Raw genomic sequence first — 18,405 nt, forward strand, 5'->3', positions numbered from 1 at the left:
TGTATGTGCTAATTAAAACCAAGTTATAATAATAAACTTTGTGTAGCACTTTGCAGAGTACCTTTACATACACAGTTGTGTTTGGTGATTTAATAATATACCATCCAGGAAAATTGGAAAGCCCTCCCCCGCTTCTTTATGGTAAGAGTAGCCCTGATAGGTGGTGCCTTTAGGCTACCAGCTGGGCCAGAGCCCATCCCCCAACTTCCCTAAGGCAGGATTTGCCAAATTGAGTGTACAGATGCCATTTCTACAAACGCTCTTAACCAACTTTGCAATGGGTTGCATTTGGGGCAGTTACTTTTGCCATTCTTCTAACCCTTCTTGCTAGTCAAAAGCTTTTGTTTGTGAGTTTTGAAAACAGTGCAGTTTTTAATGTGTTTCATTTCCAGATTTGATGGCAGTTCCTTGGCTAATCAGACTATCAAAATGCCTTCTGGGGCCGGCCCGGTGGCGCACTGCTATGGTGCGCTGCTTGGGAAGCGCGGCGGCGCTTCCGCCGAGGGTTCGGATCCCACATACAGACCGGTTCCCGCTCACTGGCTGAGCGAGGCGCGGGAGCAACACCGAGGGTTGCGATCCCGTTGCTGGTCCCGGTCCGGTACAGGGGCAACACTGAGGGTTGCGATCCGTTGCCGGACAAGGAAAAAGACAAAACAAACAAAAAAAAATGCCTTCTGTAGGTCTTTAATAGTTATACCTAGTGTTATTCCCATTTTAGGGACAAAGCAACTGAGGCTGATTGCTCAAGGTCATGTAGCTAGCCTGTGGCTGCACTAGAATGACTTGGGGCTGTTAAAAGCACAATCACCAGACCTGTCTAAAGGGAGTGGGAATCTCGGGCTTCCAGGTTCCCTCTACACTTTTTCAGCAGGAGCTTCAGAAGTCTGAAGAACTCTTAGCTCCTTGCTGGCCAAAGGACACTGTGCTGATATGGTAGGAACTCTGGCCAGAACATCTGTAGTACCCAGTTGAGAAAGCCTTCAAAGCCTGCCTTGATGGAGGCTGGCGGTATGAAGGCCTGGTGTGTGTGTGTGTGTGTGTGTGTGTGTGTGTGTGTGTGTGTGTGTGTGTGAAGAATTTTCTCTTCCCATCTCCTGGGCACCTTTTCCCTCTACCCAGATCAAATAGTAGCAACATTCATAGTGAATCTTTAAGAGGATGGAATCCCTGGGAAGCACAGAATGAGTTAATGGCACCGTCCTAAGCTGTGTTGCAAAGGGTGGGCAAGCCCCTGCCCATGCTGTGACTTCCCAGTTCCTAAATTAGAATAGGGAAAGAAAAAAAACCCACACATGCAGCCCAACTTACTTCGTTTTCACAAGTGGCCCCTTTGAGATGGTGTAACATGCTGAGTTTCCATTGTGCCGCTCCTCAGAGGGGTGCTTTGGCTTGGCGCACTCTGGGAGTTCATCACTCCCAGTCCCTCTGTGGTAGTGGAGGAGTGCTCTGGATTTTCTAATTGAAAAAGTAGGAATCGCATGCCCAATGCCCAGGTGAGCAGGAAGGTCACTGAAGGGAACTATCGATTGAGGAAACACCATATTTACCATTCCCCTTTGCTATGACCTTTGTTTTTCCCAAATGCTTTTAAAAGAAATAATGAAGAAAATGTTGTCTTACTCGTTCCCTGTCTCACCTAGCAGCCCCTCACCCCCTACAGACTTTTCCGGCTTTGGAACTGCAGTAATTGAGAGTGATAGGGACTTAAGTAATGTTGGTTCCTACCAGGATATGCTAGTATTAAATTACTGTTTTACTTGTGGAGAAGAACCAAATTGTAAAAGCTGCCTGGTTCTTCTGGATGAACATTGCCTAGTGAGAAAATTAAAATGTTCAAGAAAAAGTGATTTTACATGTCTCTTTCACAAATGGCCTCACTTAAAAGTATGCCTTTTGGTAGCATGAATTGATAAGGGACAGCGATTAGGGAATCTAGGTTCCCAACTAACTTTACCACTGATAGTTGTGAAGCTGCAGGCAAGACATTTATTTTGTAAATGGGGATAAAACTTTGGAATGTGTCCAAGGCCTCATTGCTCCAATAATTCTCTCCCCTTTTGCAGTGGAAAATATAGCAAGTCTGAGAATAATTAAAGCATACAAATGGAAAGTGGAGAGGTTTTAGCTCTGATTTTCATTTATTTGAATTTATTTTAATGATACTCAACTTTTTAAAGAGAATTCATGAACTGTATTTTAAAAATCAATACAAACTGGCCATATAAATCATTTAGAGATCCCTGGTCACTGTCTTTAAAATGATTTTTCGGTGTTGCGTCTTCCCATTAAGTGTATGAAGGAAATACTACCTTAGACTGGTTTCTCTTTGGTAGAAGCCCTTTCTTTTCCTTTTGTTTCATTTGTCTGTTTGCTTGTAGTGTGCATAATTTTTTTTCATTTTAGCTTTGGCACCAAGAGTTATATTCAAAGAGGCATGTGCAAATGTGCTTGTTCCACAATGGAGAGAATGTCAAGAATGCTGACTATCTTTAGACCTGCTTCATTCTTAACAGATAAGATAGAAACTAAAGAACCCCACTCTGCTTGAAGAAGTTATTTGTCAAGTAATACTGCAAACGTGACCACAGAAGTTGAACAATATAAATAGTATAAATGTCTCTACATGTAGGCAATATCAACTAAGTTGGAGCAGGATTTCTCTTCGGAGTCTTGAGAGAGGGTATTTTCATATTCAAGTGAAAATATTGTAGTTTATTTGCAACTGTGTTAGTTATGACTGAAACGCATATACTTTTTTATTTTCTCTTTTTAATTACTGCTTTACTAGTTGGTAATGTACTTCTAAAAGCTAGAAATAAGTAAGGGAGAGCCACAAAATAATAGTAATAGCACTACATATCATCCGTTTTAAGAAAATTGCTAAATATCAACTTGTTTGCCTTTCATAAGTTGTAGTTGTGGGAGGCAGTCTGGGGAGGGGGTGGAGAGAGTCTGGAATGAGGGGCTCTTCTCCATGGACTGAGCTCTGCAGCACCAAGCTCAGGCTTTGTGTAGATAAACTCAAACATCTTAAACGGGGTAGGAGAGTGGAACAATCTAATTTTAAACTATAGAATCAAAATTTTCTCTAAAAATTGTTCAAGTTTTTGAGAGGCGTAGGTGGATCCTGTGAATTATGTGACAGTGTACACGCTTTTTCTGCATCCTGCTTATGTCAAAACATTTCCAACGACTTTCATTTTGGGGGTTTTATTTTCAGGTTACAGAATAGGGTGGGGACCCTTCTTTTTTTTTTGTCTCCAATTTAAGGACGACTGTTAGGCTGACTTTCCAAATACAAGAAGATAAAAAGGTCATTATTCTTATATGAGCACTAAAGATATTTAAATTGGATACGTAATGCAAAGCAAAGAGGTTAAATGTAATATAAAAGTATCTAGCATTTAAGGGTATTATATCATGTAATCCTCTCAAAAACACTAAATGAGGTTGACACTATTCTTAACTTTATGCTGTAGAAGAGGAAATTGTGAAACTTAAGAGTTAGTGACTTGCCCAAGGATACGCAGCTAGTGAGTGGTAAAGCCCATGATTTTAATTGAGGCCTGTCTGATTCAAGATGCAAACTCATAAGTACTATACTGTATTCTAGCTGTGTAAAGATAGTTTCATTCTTGGTTAGAGCTCAGGTTATGACACGAATGTCAAGGGTTCGGATCCCCTTACCAGCTAGCTGCCAAAAAATAAAAATAAAAAAATAAATAGTTTCATTCTTTTGGTACAGAAGATGGAAAGCTGTAGAATTAAGAACTTTGAAAGCACAACTGTTTCCATTCACCCCAAATGGATGTGGCTCTGGCAGGGCCATTCTGAGGCCTTCCATGAGTTTCCGACTGGTCTTAATGTCCTTGGGTGGAGATGGCATGTCGTGAGCTAATGATGGCAGTGTAATAGTAGATTGCTTTGTCTAGTACAAACTTATAAATTTCCATGAATGGCTATCCTAAAAACTACCAAAATCCCCTGCTCCAGAATCTTTAGTTTCGAGATGTTCCTCATAATTCACAACCACACCTTTCCCACATTCTCCCGTAGGTTGGACGTGATAAATATGAACCCGCAGCCATTTCTGAACATGGCGATAAAAAGGGCAAAAAGGCCAAGAAAGAGAGGGACATGGATGAACTGAAGAAAGAAGTTTCTATGGTAAGTGCTAGGAGGAAGGTTGCTTTTTGTTCTTAAAAATTAATTGTATTTTATATTTTTGAGTGTACACTTCTCCCATCCCTGGTTCCCTCAGTCAGAGAATTGCTTTATTTTAAAAGATCGTAGCAGTTGTACAGATCTTACCCAGTTGTAGATGTCAGTATTGAAAATTTTCATTTTAAAAGCTTTTAGAAGGTTAGAAAAGTTATTCAGTCTGGTATAATCAAAGGTCCACAGAAGGAACTGTGGTTGATGTCATGGGTCCTTGTTTTTCTCTAGATAATGTCAAACAGTGGGAACTTCTGGCCTCTCCAGACTTAACCTGTCTAGAATCTACCTAGTCATCCGAGAAGGCAGATGAGGTTTTATTAGATTTCTAAGAGCTGCTGGGTTTCTCTGAAGTGTCGTGGCAGCCAGTACCAGACCTTCATCACTCAGCTTTGGCCATCCTCCAATGATGAACTCTCAGTAGATAGCTACATGGTTGCTAAGCCCTTAGGCAGTGGTGAAAAGTGTTATACCAGCTTCTGCACTGAAGAAAAACTCTCTCTGTGAGCCTAGCAATAGTAATGAGTAATGTTGATGCTTTTTTATCCTTTTTTATGCTGCAGTATTGAATTCTTTTCTTTGTTTCTGTTTTCCCTTAGGATGACCATAAACTTAGCCTTGATGAACTTCATCGTAAATATGGAACAGACTTAAACCGAGTATGTTCTGATTTGAAACCTGTACAGAATCCTAAGTTTTCCCTTTCATTTTCCCCTGTGTCACAGGTCTAACCTTGGGAGCTCTAGGAGGAAAATAATGATAGCCACCATCTTTGTACCTACTTTATGACGGCTTAGACTTTTATATGCTAGCATTTTGTTTTCCCTGGAACTTTTTGAAAGTAGATACTACTTTTCCTATTTCATAGTATAGGTGAGACTCAATAAGTGGGAGCACCAGGATTTGCAATTGGCTCCAAAACCATGGTGATTACAAATCTTAGCTTTATTTTTCTACATTTGTTAAATTGAGTTGGATATTTTAGCTAGTTGAATCTTCAGCAATTCAAATTTTGCATTTTTCCCAGTTAGTTTATTGCAGTGTACCAGAAACCTGGTTATTCTGTCATTTATTTGAAACTTGTTTTGTACAAAATTCAAAGAAACCTTTCAATAAAATGTGTTGTATATATTTGTTATCTACACGATTTTGATATTAAATTGGCTACAAACATTATTAAAGTAAATAGTCTGGGCAGAGCAGTAGAGATTTTTAGTTCTAGACAGTCACTAAAAAGTCTGGGGAATAACTTGAATGCCAAACTAATATGCAGTCATTGTTTTCAGTAAGGCATCAAGAGGCTCTGAGAAGACGTGCTGTCTTGGGCACCTGAGCTCTGAGAGAGGCCTTGGCTCTGCTCAGAACATGCTCACAGTTCCTCTGCTGTGTGCCAGGCATTCTCTAAGTGCTTCATATGTCTTACCTCACTTAAGCTTTTATTAGAGTCTTATGAAGTGTGCTCCCTGTGACCTAAATCAGTTACTTAAATGCTGAGGGTCTATTTCCTTACTTGTAAAATGTGGTTAATAATACCTAAAGAGGATTGCCATGAGAATTAGACAATTTAATAAATTTAAAGCACTGAATTCAGTGCCTAACATGTAGATAGTGCTCAAATGCTTGGTAATTGTTTTTATTATTCTACCAAGGGATAATCCATCATGAACTTGAGGGGGAGAAGGGTCTTAACTAATTCCTTCTTTTTTTCTGTCTGCTTCATTTTCTTTTCTGCTTTCCCCACATTCCCTAGTTAATTTCAATATTAAAAATAACATGAACACAAAATATATATAAACAGGTACTTTAGACAAAAATGTTTTACATCTTTTTCTTGACTTGGTATTTTAATAGTACAAAATTAGTCATATTTTCCCCTCTTAATGGAAGCCATGTATCTAACTCTGCAGTCAATGAGTCTTGGTTTTAAGGCCCATTAGGAAATAGCAGGGCTTCAGTACAGCAGACTTTTCCAGTGAATACTTTTCAATTCACAGGTTTCCTGGTGGGAGTTAGCTAAAACATACATGTATATTAGCCCTTCCCTGCCAGTTAAGTGTCTTAATTACCATCCAAAGTCTAAAGTTCTATACCAAAACTTGGCTGTTAACCCAATAAGAGGCTGGAGTCCTACAGAAGTTTTTTTCTCCTTTGATGTTTGTGGAGGGTTTTTTTTCCTCCCTGACAGAATCGATACACAGAAAACTCAAAGCTCTTAATTTGCAAAACTGAACCAGTTAGTTAAGATAAATATCCTTTTGGTAAAAATGCAATTTGGTGTGAATCCCTTGATCTAAAACTTAGAAGAAACCAAGCTGGATTTACATTTGTCCATGGATGCATTTTAAAAGAGTGTTAATCTGGGTGTTATGGATCCCTCAGGAAACTTGGGCTTATTGTTTGCCTTAACCATGTGGGGGATCACAATCAGAATTATTCATAGTTTTTACCATGCTCTTGAGCTTGGGAAATTTTGTTTCCTCTCTAAATCCTTCATTACAGCATTCCAGCTATCAGATAAGTATATGAGGGTACTTCAAAAAGTTTATGGAAAGATTTATGTTTTAATTCCATTTTTCCATGAACTTTTTGAAGTACCCTCGTATTAGCTTGTAAGCATTAGTACAGTTTGTCTTATTTATATTCCTCCACTTCTCAGGGCTTAACATCTGCTCGAGCTGCTGAGATCCTGGCCCGAGACGGTCCCAATGCCCTTACTCCCCCTCCTACTACTCCTGAGTGGGTCAAATTCTGTCGGCAGCTGTTTGGAGGGTTCTCCATGTTACTGTGGATTGGAGCGATTCTTTGTTTCTTGGCTTACAGCATTGTAGCTGCCACGGAAGAGGAACCTCAAAACGATAATGTGAGTTCTGTAATTCTGCGTGTGGATTAGTAGGGACATGTGAGGTGTCCTCTTCATCTTTGCATCCTGCTTACTTTGAATTACCACAAGTTGCTTGATGGTATTAAACACTAGGAAATAGTGTAAGCAGCTGTTGCCTTCAAGGCCCATCTACTCTTCCTTCTTCGTCTCAAGTTTCTCTCTCCATGTGCCACTCTGGATGCTTGTACAAGTTGGATGTCCACCCCGCACGTTGCTGCTGGTCACAGGTAGCTCTGCTCAGGTCCTGGCCCAGGCCTGGCTGCCACTCATTAGATGGCAGAGCACAGCTTTTAATGTTGGCACATTACATCTGTTTAGAAATGGTTGGTAGCCATTCTTCAAAAGACACAAGTTGTTTGGGAAAAGTCTGTTTTAATAAACCAGGAGAAACTGATTAATCTAGAACATTTCCAAAAGTCTGTCAAGGTTAGTGACCAAGTGTCTATGACTGACTCCATTTCTGACTCTTGTGGACATGGTCCCTAGAAAATTAAATATGAAGACATGAGTTGTATATTTCTGACGTCTTAATCTCTAGCAAATATCTGCTTTTTGTCTAGTCAGAAATTAACTGAATGTTCCCAATTCTTGACTAAGAGCCATTGGTCCTGACTTGTCTGTTCCCTTCCAGCTATATCTTGGTGTGGTGCTGTCAGCTGTTGTCATCATAACTGGTTGTTTCTCCTACTATCAAGAAGCTAAAAGTTCAAAGATCATGGAATCCTTCAAAAACATGGTCCCTCAGGTACCTAGTGCTTTGTCCTTCCCCAATGAGGTTCCTTGACAGTCCCCATAATGTGAATTAGTGTGAAGTTAAGTATTAAGTGACTCCACCAGAGATGAATGCCTTTCTCATCCATTCTGAACCAGACCTATTTTTCTTCTACCCCAGGAAGCAACAGCCTTCCTTCTGAACATAAACTCTAAAAGCAAGCACAATATCTAAGGGAATATCTTTGTTATATATTCAGATAATTAGGATTATAGATCATTTGTAATTTGATTTCTTGTTTGGGACACTACCCTCTCTTTGTCGGTATCTGTTTACCTGATTTAACAGTGTAAACTGTTTCTCCTTCCAAAGCAAGCCCTTGTGATTCGAAATGGTGAGAAAATGAGCATAAATGCGGAGGATGTTGTAGTTGGGGATCTGGTAGAAGTAAAAGGAGGAGACCGAATCCCTGCCGACCTCAGAATCATATCTGCAAATGGCTGCAAGGTAGATTTTTTTTTTTTCCTTTTTGTCTTTTTTACTGACCGGTAATGGGATCGCAACCCTTGGTGTTGCGCCCGCACCGCGCTCCCAAGCGGCGCACTCTCTAGTGCGCCACCAGGCCGGCCCAGCAAGGTAGATTTTTTAACACAACCTCTCATAGCCAGCTCTGCTGTTGGCCAGGTTGAGGGGTATGGTAGCCCATGATGAGACCAGTATATTCATATGACACTTCTTGTTTTTCTCATTCACAGGTAGATAACTCCTCACTCACTGGTGAATCAGAACCCCAGACCAGGTCTCCGGATTTCACAAATGAAAACCCACTGGAGACAAGGAACATTGCCTTTTTTTCAACCAATTGTGTTGAAGGTAGACCATTTTAAGACTATTGAGTGTGGCATGGTATTTATCTTCGGAGTTAACAAAACAAAAATGGTGGGCATGATTTCTCTTCTTGTTTTATTGGCTCCGTTTGTAACAACTTCCATTAAACATAGAGCAGAGGTGGTTCACTTGTTGGGAGGAAAACCCAGGAAGCCTTGTGGCTGTTTTTCGTTTTCCCTCTACTTCCACCGACCTTCTTCTTTTGGCAGCACCAGTCTAGCATGGATATTGGAGCTGCTGTTCTACTAATAAATAGGAATCTCTTTGCAAAGTCTCTGTGGTTTAAACATACAGCATGTGCAACAAAAGAGCTGGCCCTTTAAAAAAAAAGTGTATGTCTCTTTGTCTCTTTTTTAACCATGCTATGTAATTAATCATGCAGATTCTGTGGCTTATTTCCACTTGGGTACAATTTGGTACAATTCCCCCTTTTTTTTAAGGAACCGCACGTGGCATTGTTGTATACACTGGGGACCGCACTGTGATGGGAAGAATTGCCACACTTGCTTCAGGGCTAGAAGGGGGCCAGACCCCCATTGCTGCAGAAATTGAACATTTTATCCACATCATCACGGGTGTAGCTGTGTTCCTGGGTGTGACTTTCTTCATCCTTTCTCTGATCCTCGGGTACACCTGGCTTGAGGCTGTCATCTTCCTCATCGGTATCATTGTAGCTAATGTGCCAGAAGGTTTGCTGGCCACTGTCACGGTAAGAGGCTTGGGGAAGGTGACGGTCATCCTCACTCAGATCAGCTTGCACTGACCTGACTCACTCACTACCCTCTTCTAAGGGGTTGCCAACTTATGTTTTATTCCTCATGTTTATATATAGTCTTTCTTCAGAGCCACATCACATGGTAAGCTTTCACAGGTGAGAAAAACTCAGCATGTATTTGTACAGGATAGTAACCCAAAAGCATATATATTATTCTTAAATTGTCACATGATCCAAAACAGTGTAGTAGAGAAAAGAGAAGAACTTGGGGGTAAGAAGGGAGAACAGAATTTAGTAGATCCTGGCTATTACTATTTTCCTTAATATTTTGGTTTTTGGGGGGTAGAATGGAAAGCCCATATACATGTTTCCATTATTATTATTTCTTCAGACGCAGGTTGGAGAGATTTAATTTTCCAATTTTAATTCTCAAATTTCTTCCATATTAGGGTGTAACAGGAGTTTGTATAGGATTCCAATTTGGTTGACTGAAGTAATCTTGTTCCTAACACTTTAGGTATGTCTGACGCTTACTGCCAAACGCATGGCAAGGAAAAACTGCTTAGTGAAGAACTTAGAAGCTGTGGAGACCTTAGGGTCCACATCCACCATCTGCTCCGATAAAACTGGAACTCTGACTCAGAACCGGATGACAGTGGCCCACATGTGGTTTGACAATCAAATCCATGAAGCTGATACAACAGAGAATCAGAGTGGTAAGACCAGGAGTGCCTCTCACTTACTTTTTTTTTTTTTAGGATCTTTTTTGCATGTCAATAGAAAAGTTAATTTGCCCTACATAATTGAAAAATATCTAAAACCTAATTAATTTCATTAATTGGGAAATGAGCTATCTTGTTGCATATTTTTGTGGAACTTTAACAGAACAGAGAACATAGCACTCAAAGGAAATGCATTATTTTCCTGTTGTGTTTTCTTGTCTCCGTCAGGTGTCTCGTTCGATAAGACTTCAACCACTTGGCTCGCTCTGTCCAGAGTTGCAGGTCTTTGTAATAGGGCAGTGTTTCAGGCTAACCAGGAAAACGTACCTATTCTTAAGGTATGTTCAGGAGTTGCTGTTAGCTGTTAGTTGCCTTTGGGGTTGTGTAGATACCACACAAGAATTGCTATCTAAGTGTTCTTTTAAAATAGCACATTATCATTGTGGTCTGTAAAATAACCGTTCACTGTAGAACACCTGGAATGGTCTGTGTGACACTTTGCTATATGTACCTGACATTGTGTTGCCTGTAGATCCTCACATACTTACAGTATTCCATGATCTACACAGGGTGGAAAAAAGGGAAGATATAGTAAAAATCTGACCAGCAGTGGATGGAGGGAAGAGGGGGAGATGATCATTACTGGTGAAAACCTATTTAATCCACTTTTCCTATTCTAAGTTTATGTGATAACACCTAACCTAGTGTACAGTGAGGGCTACTTTAGAGACTCTATAATCGTATTTGCATATTAGGATATAGTGAATTACAATAAATCCCTTAAGCTATTTATTTTCTTAAAATAGCTGAGCTGTTTCTCTTATCTTATTTGTTCTTAGTGTGTTTACTAATATGCGAAAAATAAGCTCAAGGCAAAAATAAGCTCAGCTTCATGGAGGTCTCATGCAGTTTGAAATAAGTGTGATTTTAATGTGTTGCCCTAGTGAAGATGCAATCTCAGAAGGACCATGAGTTGCACAGAGTCCTGTGGAGGAGAAAGCTGTGTGAGGCTATCCGGACTCAGCATGTTCTCTGTGGTATCTCTGGATATAAACTGAGTTGCCAAAGAGAATATGGCTTAGATGTAACTGAAATGGCTTCTTTTATGAAGATACAGTTCATTCATTCTTTAAAGGAGATTTTCTTCGGCCAGTTAGCTCAGTTGGTTAGAGCATGGTACTGACAACACCAAGGTCCTGTGTTTGATCCTTGTACCAGCCAGGTAACAAAAAAAAGGGGGTGGTGGTGGATTTTTTTGACATTAAATTGATCTTGATTTGCTGTTTATCTCAAGGATAAAACTTGAGATGCCTGCTTTATGTTTTTCCTTACCTCAAAGTGGAAATTTTCTAGGCTTAGAGCATTGGGACTCAGAAGTACCAAATCTTTCCTGACTTAAAACACCCATAAAGGTAGCAGGGATATGTATTCTGGGTATTTCAGGAGCTGGGCCGTGTGGATGGCATTGTCACAAAAAAAAAAAAAAGAAAGAAAGAAAGAAAGGAAGAAAAGAAAAAAGGCAGCAGCCCTATTCTGCTTTAATGAAAACTGGTTTCCCCACTTATTTAGTGTTTCTTACCAAACCTAGCCGTCTTTCTTATTATTTAGGGCTACTATACTTGTGAGCATTAATTTGCTCATCTGCATATGCAGCCTTGCACGTCAGCATTCTAAAAATGGTTACCCATTTAAAAGTTGTTTGCAACTGCAGATGTTTTTAGTATGTCAAAACAGGTGTGTCACCATATAAGAATAATACAAAAAATATGAGTATGTGTTACCTGAAGTGTAGGCTTCAAACTAAATTGTTTGCTGGATTACATTGCTGTTGGAGCTCATGTGATATAGCTTTCAGTTCACAACCTTTCGGCCCATATAGTTTTGCATACTTGAATTATGTTTAGAATGTAAAGTCCTCTACTTTGTCTTTGAAATAGACACTGCTCCCAATTCGGAGACCCTAAGACATTTTCTATTAGATTCTAAGGCAACAAAGGGTGCTTTAAATGTTTACTTTCTCACTTGTTATTTTCCGATTCATGACCAAAAATACGTAGTTGGGAATATCATTGGCTTTGAGACTTTTCAATAGGTTGGGGAAGATAAAAATAGGCAAAAGTAGGTTAGAAGGGTGTGTTCTGCTTCTCCTAGAGTGAGTGACACCTTCACACACCCTTCTTTTACTAGAAGCTGATGTGGGATGGGTGGGGACGGAGGTTGGTGTTTGAGTGTGAAGCGCTGTGAACAGCAGCTACCTGGGCTAAAGGGACTGCTGTCACTCCAACAGCGCTGCTTCCTCTCCTGCCTCTCCTCTCCCTCCCCCAAGATTGGAATACATTCTGAGTTATTTTTCCTTTTCAGTGAGGCCTCAGTGAAACTTTTTCAGGGAAGTAACAGATGTCTCTGTTCACAGCGGGCAGTTGCAGGAGACGCATCCGAGTCAGCACTCTTAAAATGCATCGAGCTGTGCTGCGGTTCTGTGAAGGAGATGAGAGACAGATACACCAAAATCGTTGAGATACCTTTCAACTCCACCAACAAGTACCAGGTCTGAAGGGCTGGGGGTAGCCATGGGGTGGGGGGCAGGCTGGGAAACAAAGAGGGAAGGATCATAAGATAGAAGAAGAAATATTGTCCCTTTTGGAGTTTTACAAGCTTTAACTCTAAATTCTAACCTTGACTACGTATGGAAAGTCCTGCTTTAATTGAGTATCAGCAGGATAAATGAAGCCTCTTTCAAAATATTGTTTGGGCCCTTTTGAATGCTTGCTTGTGGTTTGGGATAGGGGCTAGGGTGTACATGCACAGGTGCATGCCAGTCCCTTTATTTCCAATTTTCTTCAGGACAGTTTTTATGTGAACATGTGTCAGGAATCTATGAATAATACTTCACAGTGCTCATTTTTTTCTGTAGTATTCAAAATATGTTACAAAGTATGAGATAGTTCAGAGTTCAGAAAGAAAGGATCTTAGGGTCTTTGGTAACATACTAAATAGTAGGTGAAGCTTTTTCCTCCATGGACTGTAATGTCCAGCCATCCACTGTTTACACCTGAATAATTCTTCACAGTTGTCCATTCATAAGAACCCCAACACATCTGAGCCCCGACACCTGCTGGTGATGAAGGGCGCTCCAGAAAGGATCCTGGACCGTTGCAGCTCTATACTTGTCCATGGCAAGGAGCAGCCCCTGGATGAGGAGCTGAAGGATGCCTTTCAGAATGCCTACCTGGAGCTGGGCGGCCTCGGAGAGCGAGTACTAGGTACACAGTTAACCTGGTAACAAAGTGCCAGGGCATGTCTCTATCAAGTTATCTAGTCTCAGAGTTATAAGTGATCTCTATGTCATGTTGATCTTCCCCTGAGTCTTTCTGGGGCGATCTTTCTACTTCGTTATTTACCCCCCCCTATTCCTTGAAAACAGTAAATGCTGGAGAAATGTTCAGTGTATTGGGCTGTGGGAAACAAAGTCCTGATGGTTTGTTTCTGACTCTTACTTAGACCTTTGGTCTCAAGCTGGTCAGTTTTGTTTGTTTAAAAATATGGAAGAAGGGTAGCTTTATTATCTAATCTTTATTGCTATGGCCATGATCTAGAAGCTTAATTCAATTAAAATTAATTCTTAATGCATCTAGAATACACTGACAGCTACTGAAGTTTAGACATTCATTTTACCCATTGTTCAATGGATTTGGGAAAGTGGCATTTATAAAACGTGTAGGTTGATAGGTATAAATTCATTATTATATATTTCTTATTCTCCTTAACTTGGATAACTTAGAACCGATTGCCTGGTCCCATATTCAGGTTCATACCCTTTCCCTCCTATCTAACTCGTGGTGCCTCTATTCTGCGGTTCTCCAACTGAAAGATCACTCTCTTTCCTTAAGTGTTTTTTGCTTCCCTACCTCCATCACCCCAAACTAGAAGCAGTCTCTCTTCTTTGAGTCCACATGGACTCAAAAAACCACTTTAAAGACCACTGTAACCTTCATACAACATTGAAAGACATGTCTTGAATATCTTGATTTTTCTGTTAACTATAAAACTAGATGATAAATCCCCTTGGGCAAAACATGTCTGATCTGCATTTATCCTCAAAGTAGCTAGCATGATGCCCTGTGTTGATGTTTAGTAATATATTTTTGTTAAGTGAACAAGTGAGCAGAGATGTGGCCTCAAAGATTTTTTTTTGTCTTTTTTCTTTTTTCTTTTCAGAGAAGGTAACTGAGACAGATAATCACATGATTGATTTGCCAAATCTAAATAACTTACTGTCAGTAGGCAGGTCTAGAACCCTGATATTCTGGTGCTCAAAATTCGGTCTTCTCCACATCAAACAATTCCTATTCCTTTGAGGCTTGGTAATGAATTCTATATAACTCATAAATGTTAAACAAAACCTTCATGCTGTTATAGAACTTTTAAAAAGTATTCCAAACTAAACATCCAGTAGAAGGTAGACTTGATGGACAACAGGCTGCTATTATCCTGCTGCTGATGGTACTGAAAATCCTCATAGGCTCCCTGCCCTCCTTGCAGGTTTCTGCCACCTTTTTCTGCCAGATGAACAGTTTCCTGAAGGGTTCCAGTTTGACACTGATGATGTGAATTTCCCTGTCGATAATCTCTGCTTTATTGGCCTCATCTCCATGATTGACCCCCCACGGGCTGCTGTTCCTGATGCTGTGGGCAAATGTCGAAGTGCTGGAATTAAGGTAGTACTCAGACACCGCCTTGGCTTCATCTCTTAGTGCCTTGGGACACCCTACTTAGTGAATGTTGCCCCTGGAGGTCCACATGACCAGCTGTTTTTCTCACTTAGAGTATTCTCACCTCCAAAGCTTAGTTGCAATCAAAAAATACCAAATAATATTAAAATGTTGGTATAGGGCCGAGCCCGTGGCGCACTCGGGAGAGTGAGGCGCTGGGAGTGCAGCAGCGCTCCCGCCGCGGGTTCGGATACTATATAGGGAAGACCGGTGCGCTCACAGCGCTCGCTGGCTGAGCGTGGTGCGGCCGGTCTCAAAAAGGACAAAAAAAAAAAAATGTTGGTGTAAACGGCAAATGAGAGATTAAAGGAAAAAAAAAAAAACACTTTAAAGAAATGTAAGCAAAGTAAAATGAGCAAAAGACTTATTTAAAGTTTTAAATTGCAAAATACTTGCATTATTCTAAATTAATATACCTTATGCAGTGAATGGTATGTTTTCTGTGTTTTCAGTTAACTTTTTTTAATGAATGTTTGGTATACTCTGTGTATCTCTTTTTTTAAGTAGCTGAATGTTATTATTCAGCTATACTAATATTCCTGACCCCCCATCCCACATTGCCAGGTATTTGATTTGTTTTCATTTTTTTATTCTAATGAGTAATACTGCCCTGAAAAACTTTGTAGAAATTATTTCCTCATGACTTTGACTATTTCTTTTAAAATAGATTCTTCTAACTATAATAATTGGATCAAAAACAGTAGTAAAATTCTTGTTACATGTTACCTTCCCTCCAAATTGGGTCAGTTTGAGAATGCTAACCAGCAATATGTGGCATGTTTACAATCCTACCAGTATCAGGTCTTTATCGTTTTTTGCTGGCATTAGTAAATTTGAGTATTTTTATGTAACTGTGTAAAAGGAAAAATAGATACTGTGTGTGCTATGTGAGCATGTACCAAGATAAAATCCAGGAGTTGGCTTTGTTTCCTTTCTGTGAGTACATGTGTTTATATTTCAGATTATCTGTTATTTATCAGTTTTGTATTTGCATTGTTTTCCTTTTGATATTCCAAGCTCAATCATCCTTAATATTTACTCTCGCCTACTGAAATAAAAGACTGTTAAAGGTCATTTGCTTAGCAGCTGCATTCAATAAATTAAATTGTCCTGTTTCTTATTATAGGTCATCATGGTCACAGGAGACCATCCAATCACAGCCAAAGCCATTGCCAAAGGTGTGGGCATCATCTCAGAAGGCAACGAGACCGTAGAAGACATTGCTGCCCGCCTCAACATCCCAGTCAGCCAGGTGAACTCCAGGTAAGGTAGGAAGCTCAAATCACAGTCCTCCGTAAATTTGCAAATAGTGGTAGTTTAGTCTCTAAATGGTTTTCTTCTAGGCTTGCTCGGAGTAAGGAATGTGCCTGCACTGCCAGAAAGCAACCTTGTCGTTCCTAGAGAGGGTTTTAAGTAAGAGGAAGTCATAATAAACAACACTTAGATGATGCTTACTGTTCTAAATGCTTGGTATTATGACCTATTAAGGTAGATATAATTCCCGTTTTGCAGAGCAGGGAAGCTGAGGCTTAGAGAGGTTCAAAGTGCCTCAGAACTGGCGAAGTCATGTGATAAATTCAGCAGTCTAGTTTCTTATTTCCTGCTGTTAACCACTTAACTATACTGCCTAGCACCTAGGGCCTTGTCAGTTTCCAGGTCCACACTAACAAAATGAGGAAGGGACAGGCCAAAAAGGAAAAAAAAATTGGCATTAAATTAGTTTTGTTAAGAGTTAGGGCCTCCTCACCCTACTTTGTAGTTAGGGGAAGGTTTGGTCTTTCATCAGCTCTGTCACTTTATAAAACTGAGACATACTATCCTAGTGTGTCTTATGTAGACAGGGAAAGGAAGATGACAGACAGTCATGCCACATAGGTGGTTGTGAACCTCGGATGAGATAATATATGTGACAGCACTCTGTAATCTGTAAAATATTACAGAGATGATAGTTTTTACGTGGTGGAGAAAATTCCTTTGTTTTGTTTATAAAGTGTCCTGCATAATTCACAACATCCGCTCAAGGTTATGGACATCATGCTGGTGAAGTAATGGATAACGTTTTTGGATAACGTTTTGTTTGTTTGTTTTTTTTTTTGGTCCTCATTCTAGAGATGCCAAGGCCTGCGTAGTACATGGCAGTGATCTGAAGGACATGACCCCTGAGCGGCTAGATGAAATTTTGAAGCATCACACTGAGATTGTGTTTGCCAGGACCTCTCCTCAGCAGAAACTTATTATTGTGGAAGGCTGCCAGAGACAGGTTAGCATGCCACGAGGGTCAGGCTGCTTCAGGCACTGTTGACCTGAATGATTGGAGCTCTTGAGAAAACAAAGCAGTAGCGATTGGAACATATACCGAGCTTTGTCAGACTCAGTGTATATATGCCAGGAGAAGGCTCCCAGGCATAGAGAGAAGGATGACTTGTTAACAGTGTGGTAACAAAAGCACTTTATTGTACAGGTGTCCACTGTGGCCTGGGGCTTGAAGCCTTGTAGAGTTGTCTGGAATAGCAGTGTGGGGCCCTAAAATCTACAGTGGAGGTGTGAAAGGCCAGGAGACTTTTGCTCCCTACCTTGAAAAGACTAAGGGGTACACCTACAAGAATGGGACCTTCCAGAGTGCCACTCAAAGTCATTACTTTGAGTAGTCTTTGTTAGGGTACAAGAATCTGTTGTCACTTCTCAATTCTGTTATTTGAGAGGGCCTGTGTGGGTACTTGGCTGAGAGATGGTACCGTCTCAGTGGGAGAGGAGCAGTGTCCGTAATGAGTGCCCAGTAGAGGCATGCATCTTACTTATTTACATCCCTAGGAAAAATGATTTCTAGGAGCCCATCTCCCTTCTTTTTCTGGGTAGGGTGCTATTGTGGCTGTAACTGGTGACGGTGTAAATGACTCTCCAGCTTTGAAGAAAGCAGACATTGGGGTTGCCATGGGGATTGCTGGCTCAGATGTGTCTAAGCAAGCTGCTGACATGATTCTTTTGGATGACAACTTTGCCTCAATTGTGACTGGAGTAGAAGAAGGTGAGAATGCTAGAGTTAAGGTGGTTACCAAAAATTTATCCACATACTGCTGATCAGTACTGGTTTCTATATACTTATTAGATATGTTCAGTTTCTATGCTTGTCTCTTTAAGCTACACAGTAAAAAAATCTTGCTTTCATAGGTCGTCTGATCTTTGATAACTTGAAGAAATCCATTGCTTATACCCTAACCAGTAACATTCCAGAGATCACCCCTTTCCTGATATTTATTATTGCAAACATTCCACTACCACTGGGCACCGTCACCATCCTCTGCATTGACTTGGGCACTGACATGGTAAGTGAATATCACAACATCCACACATCAGATAGTGGCAAGGTGTGGGCCATGTCCTCATTTTCTGGCATGAGCGCTCACAACTATGTCCCTGGGATCCACGAGGCCAACATTAGGAAAAGAAATTCTTTTTTTTTTTTTTTTTTCCTTTTTGTCTTTTTTCGTGTCTGGCAA

At 40.4% G+C, this 18,405-nt stretch overlaps 1 protein-coding gene across 2 annotated transcripts in view; it reads left to right on the top strand.

The window, feature by feature from the left end:
* The first annotated feature begins 4,028 nt into the window (after positions 1–4,028).
* ATP1A1 (ATPase, Na+/K+ transporting, alpha 1 polypeptide) overlaps positions 4,029–18,405 on the top strand; it is a 21,274-nt gene continuing 6,897 nt past the window's right edge. Inside the window, exons 1-16 of one of the 2 annotated variants that reach the window (XM_008583541.1) lie at positions 4,029–4,170; positions 4,818–4,877; positions 6,875–7,078; positions 7,731–7,844; positions 8,184–8,318; positions 8,567–8,684; positions 9,140–9,408; positions 9,932–10,130; positions 10,365–10,474; positions 12,550–12,684; positions 13,207–13,399; positions 14,679–14,854; positions 16,035–16,171; positions 17,018–17,168; positions 17,765–17,933; positions 18,077–18,231. In XM_008583541.1, the coding sequence (XP_008581763.1) occupies positions 4,141–4,170; positions 4,818–4,877; positions 6,875–7,078; positions 7,731–7,844; positions 8,184–8,318; positions 8,567–8,684; positions 9,140–9,408; positions 9,932–10,130; positions 10,365–10,474; positions 12,550–12,684; positions 13,207–13,399; positions 14,679–14,854; positions 16,035–16,171; positions 17,018–17,168; positions 17,765–17,933; positions 18,077–18,231 (2,355 nt within the window). In that variant the 5' untranslated portion in view covers positions 4,029–4,140. The remainder of the gene's footprint in view (positions 4,171–4,817; positions 4,878–6,874; positions 7,079–7,730; positions 7,845–8,183; positions 8,319–8,566; positions 8,685–9,139; positions 9,409–9,931; positions 10,131–10,364; positions 10,475–12,549; positions 12,685–13,206; positions 13,400–14,678; positions 14,855–16,034; positions 16,172–17,017; positions 17,169–17,764; positions 17,934–18,076; positions 18,232–18,405) is intronic. The other variant, XM_008583540.1, reaches the window with a different exon arrangement.

This window comes from Galeopterus variegatus, unplaced genomic scaffold, assembly GCF_000696425.1.
Source record: "Galeopterus variegatus unplaced genomic scaffold, G_variegatus-3.0.2 Scaffold2960, whole genome shotgun sequence".
NCBI classification, from domain to species: domain Eukaryota; kingdom Metazoa; phylum Chordata; class Mammalia; order Dermoptera; family Cynocephalidae; genus Galeopterus; species Galeopterus variegatus.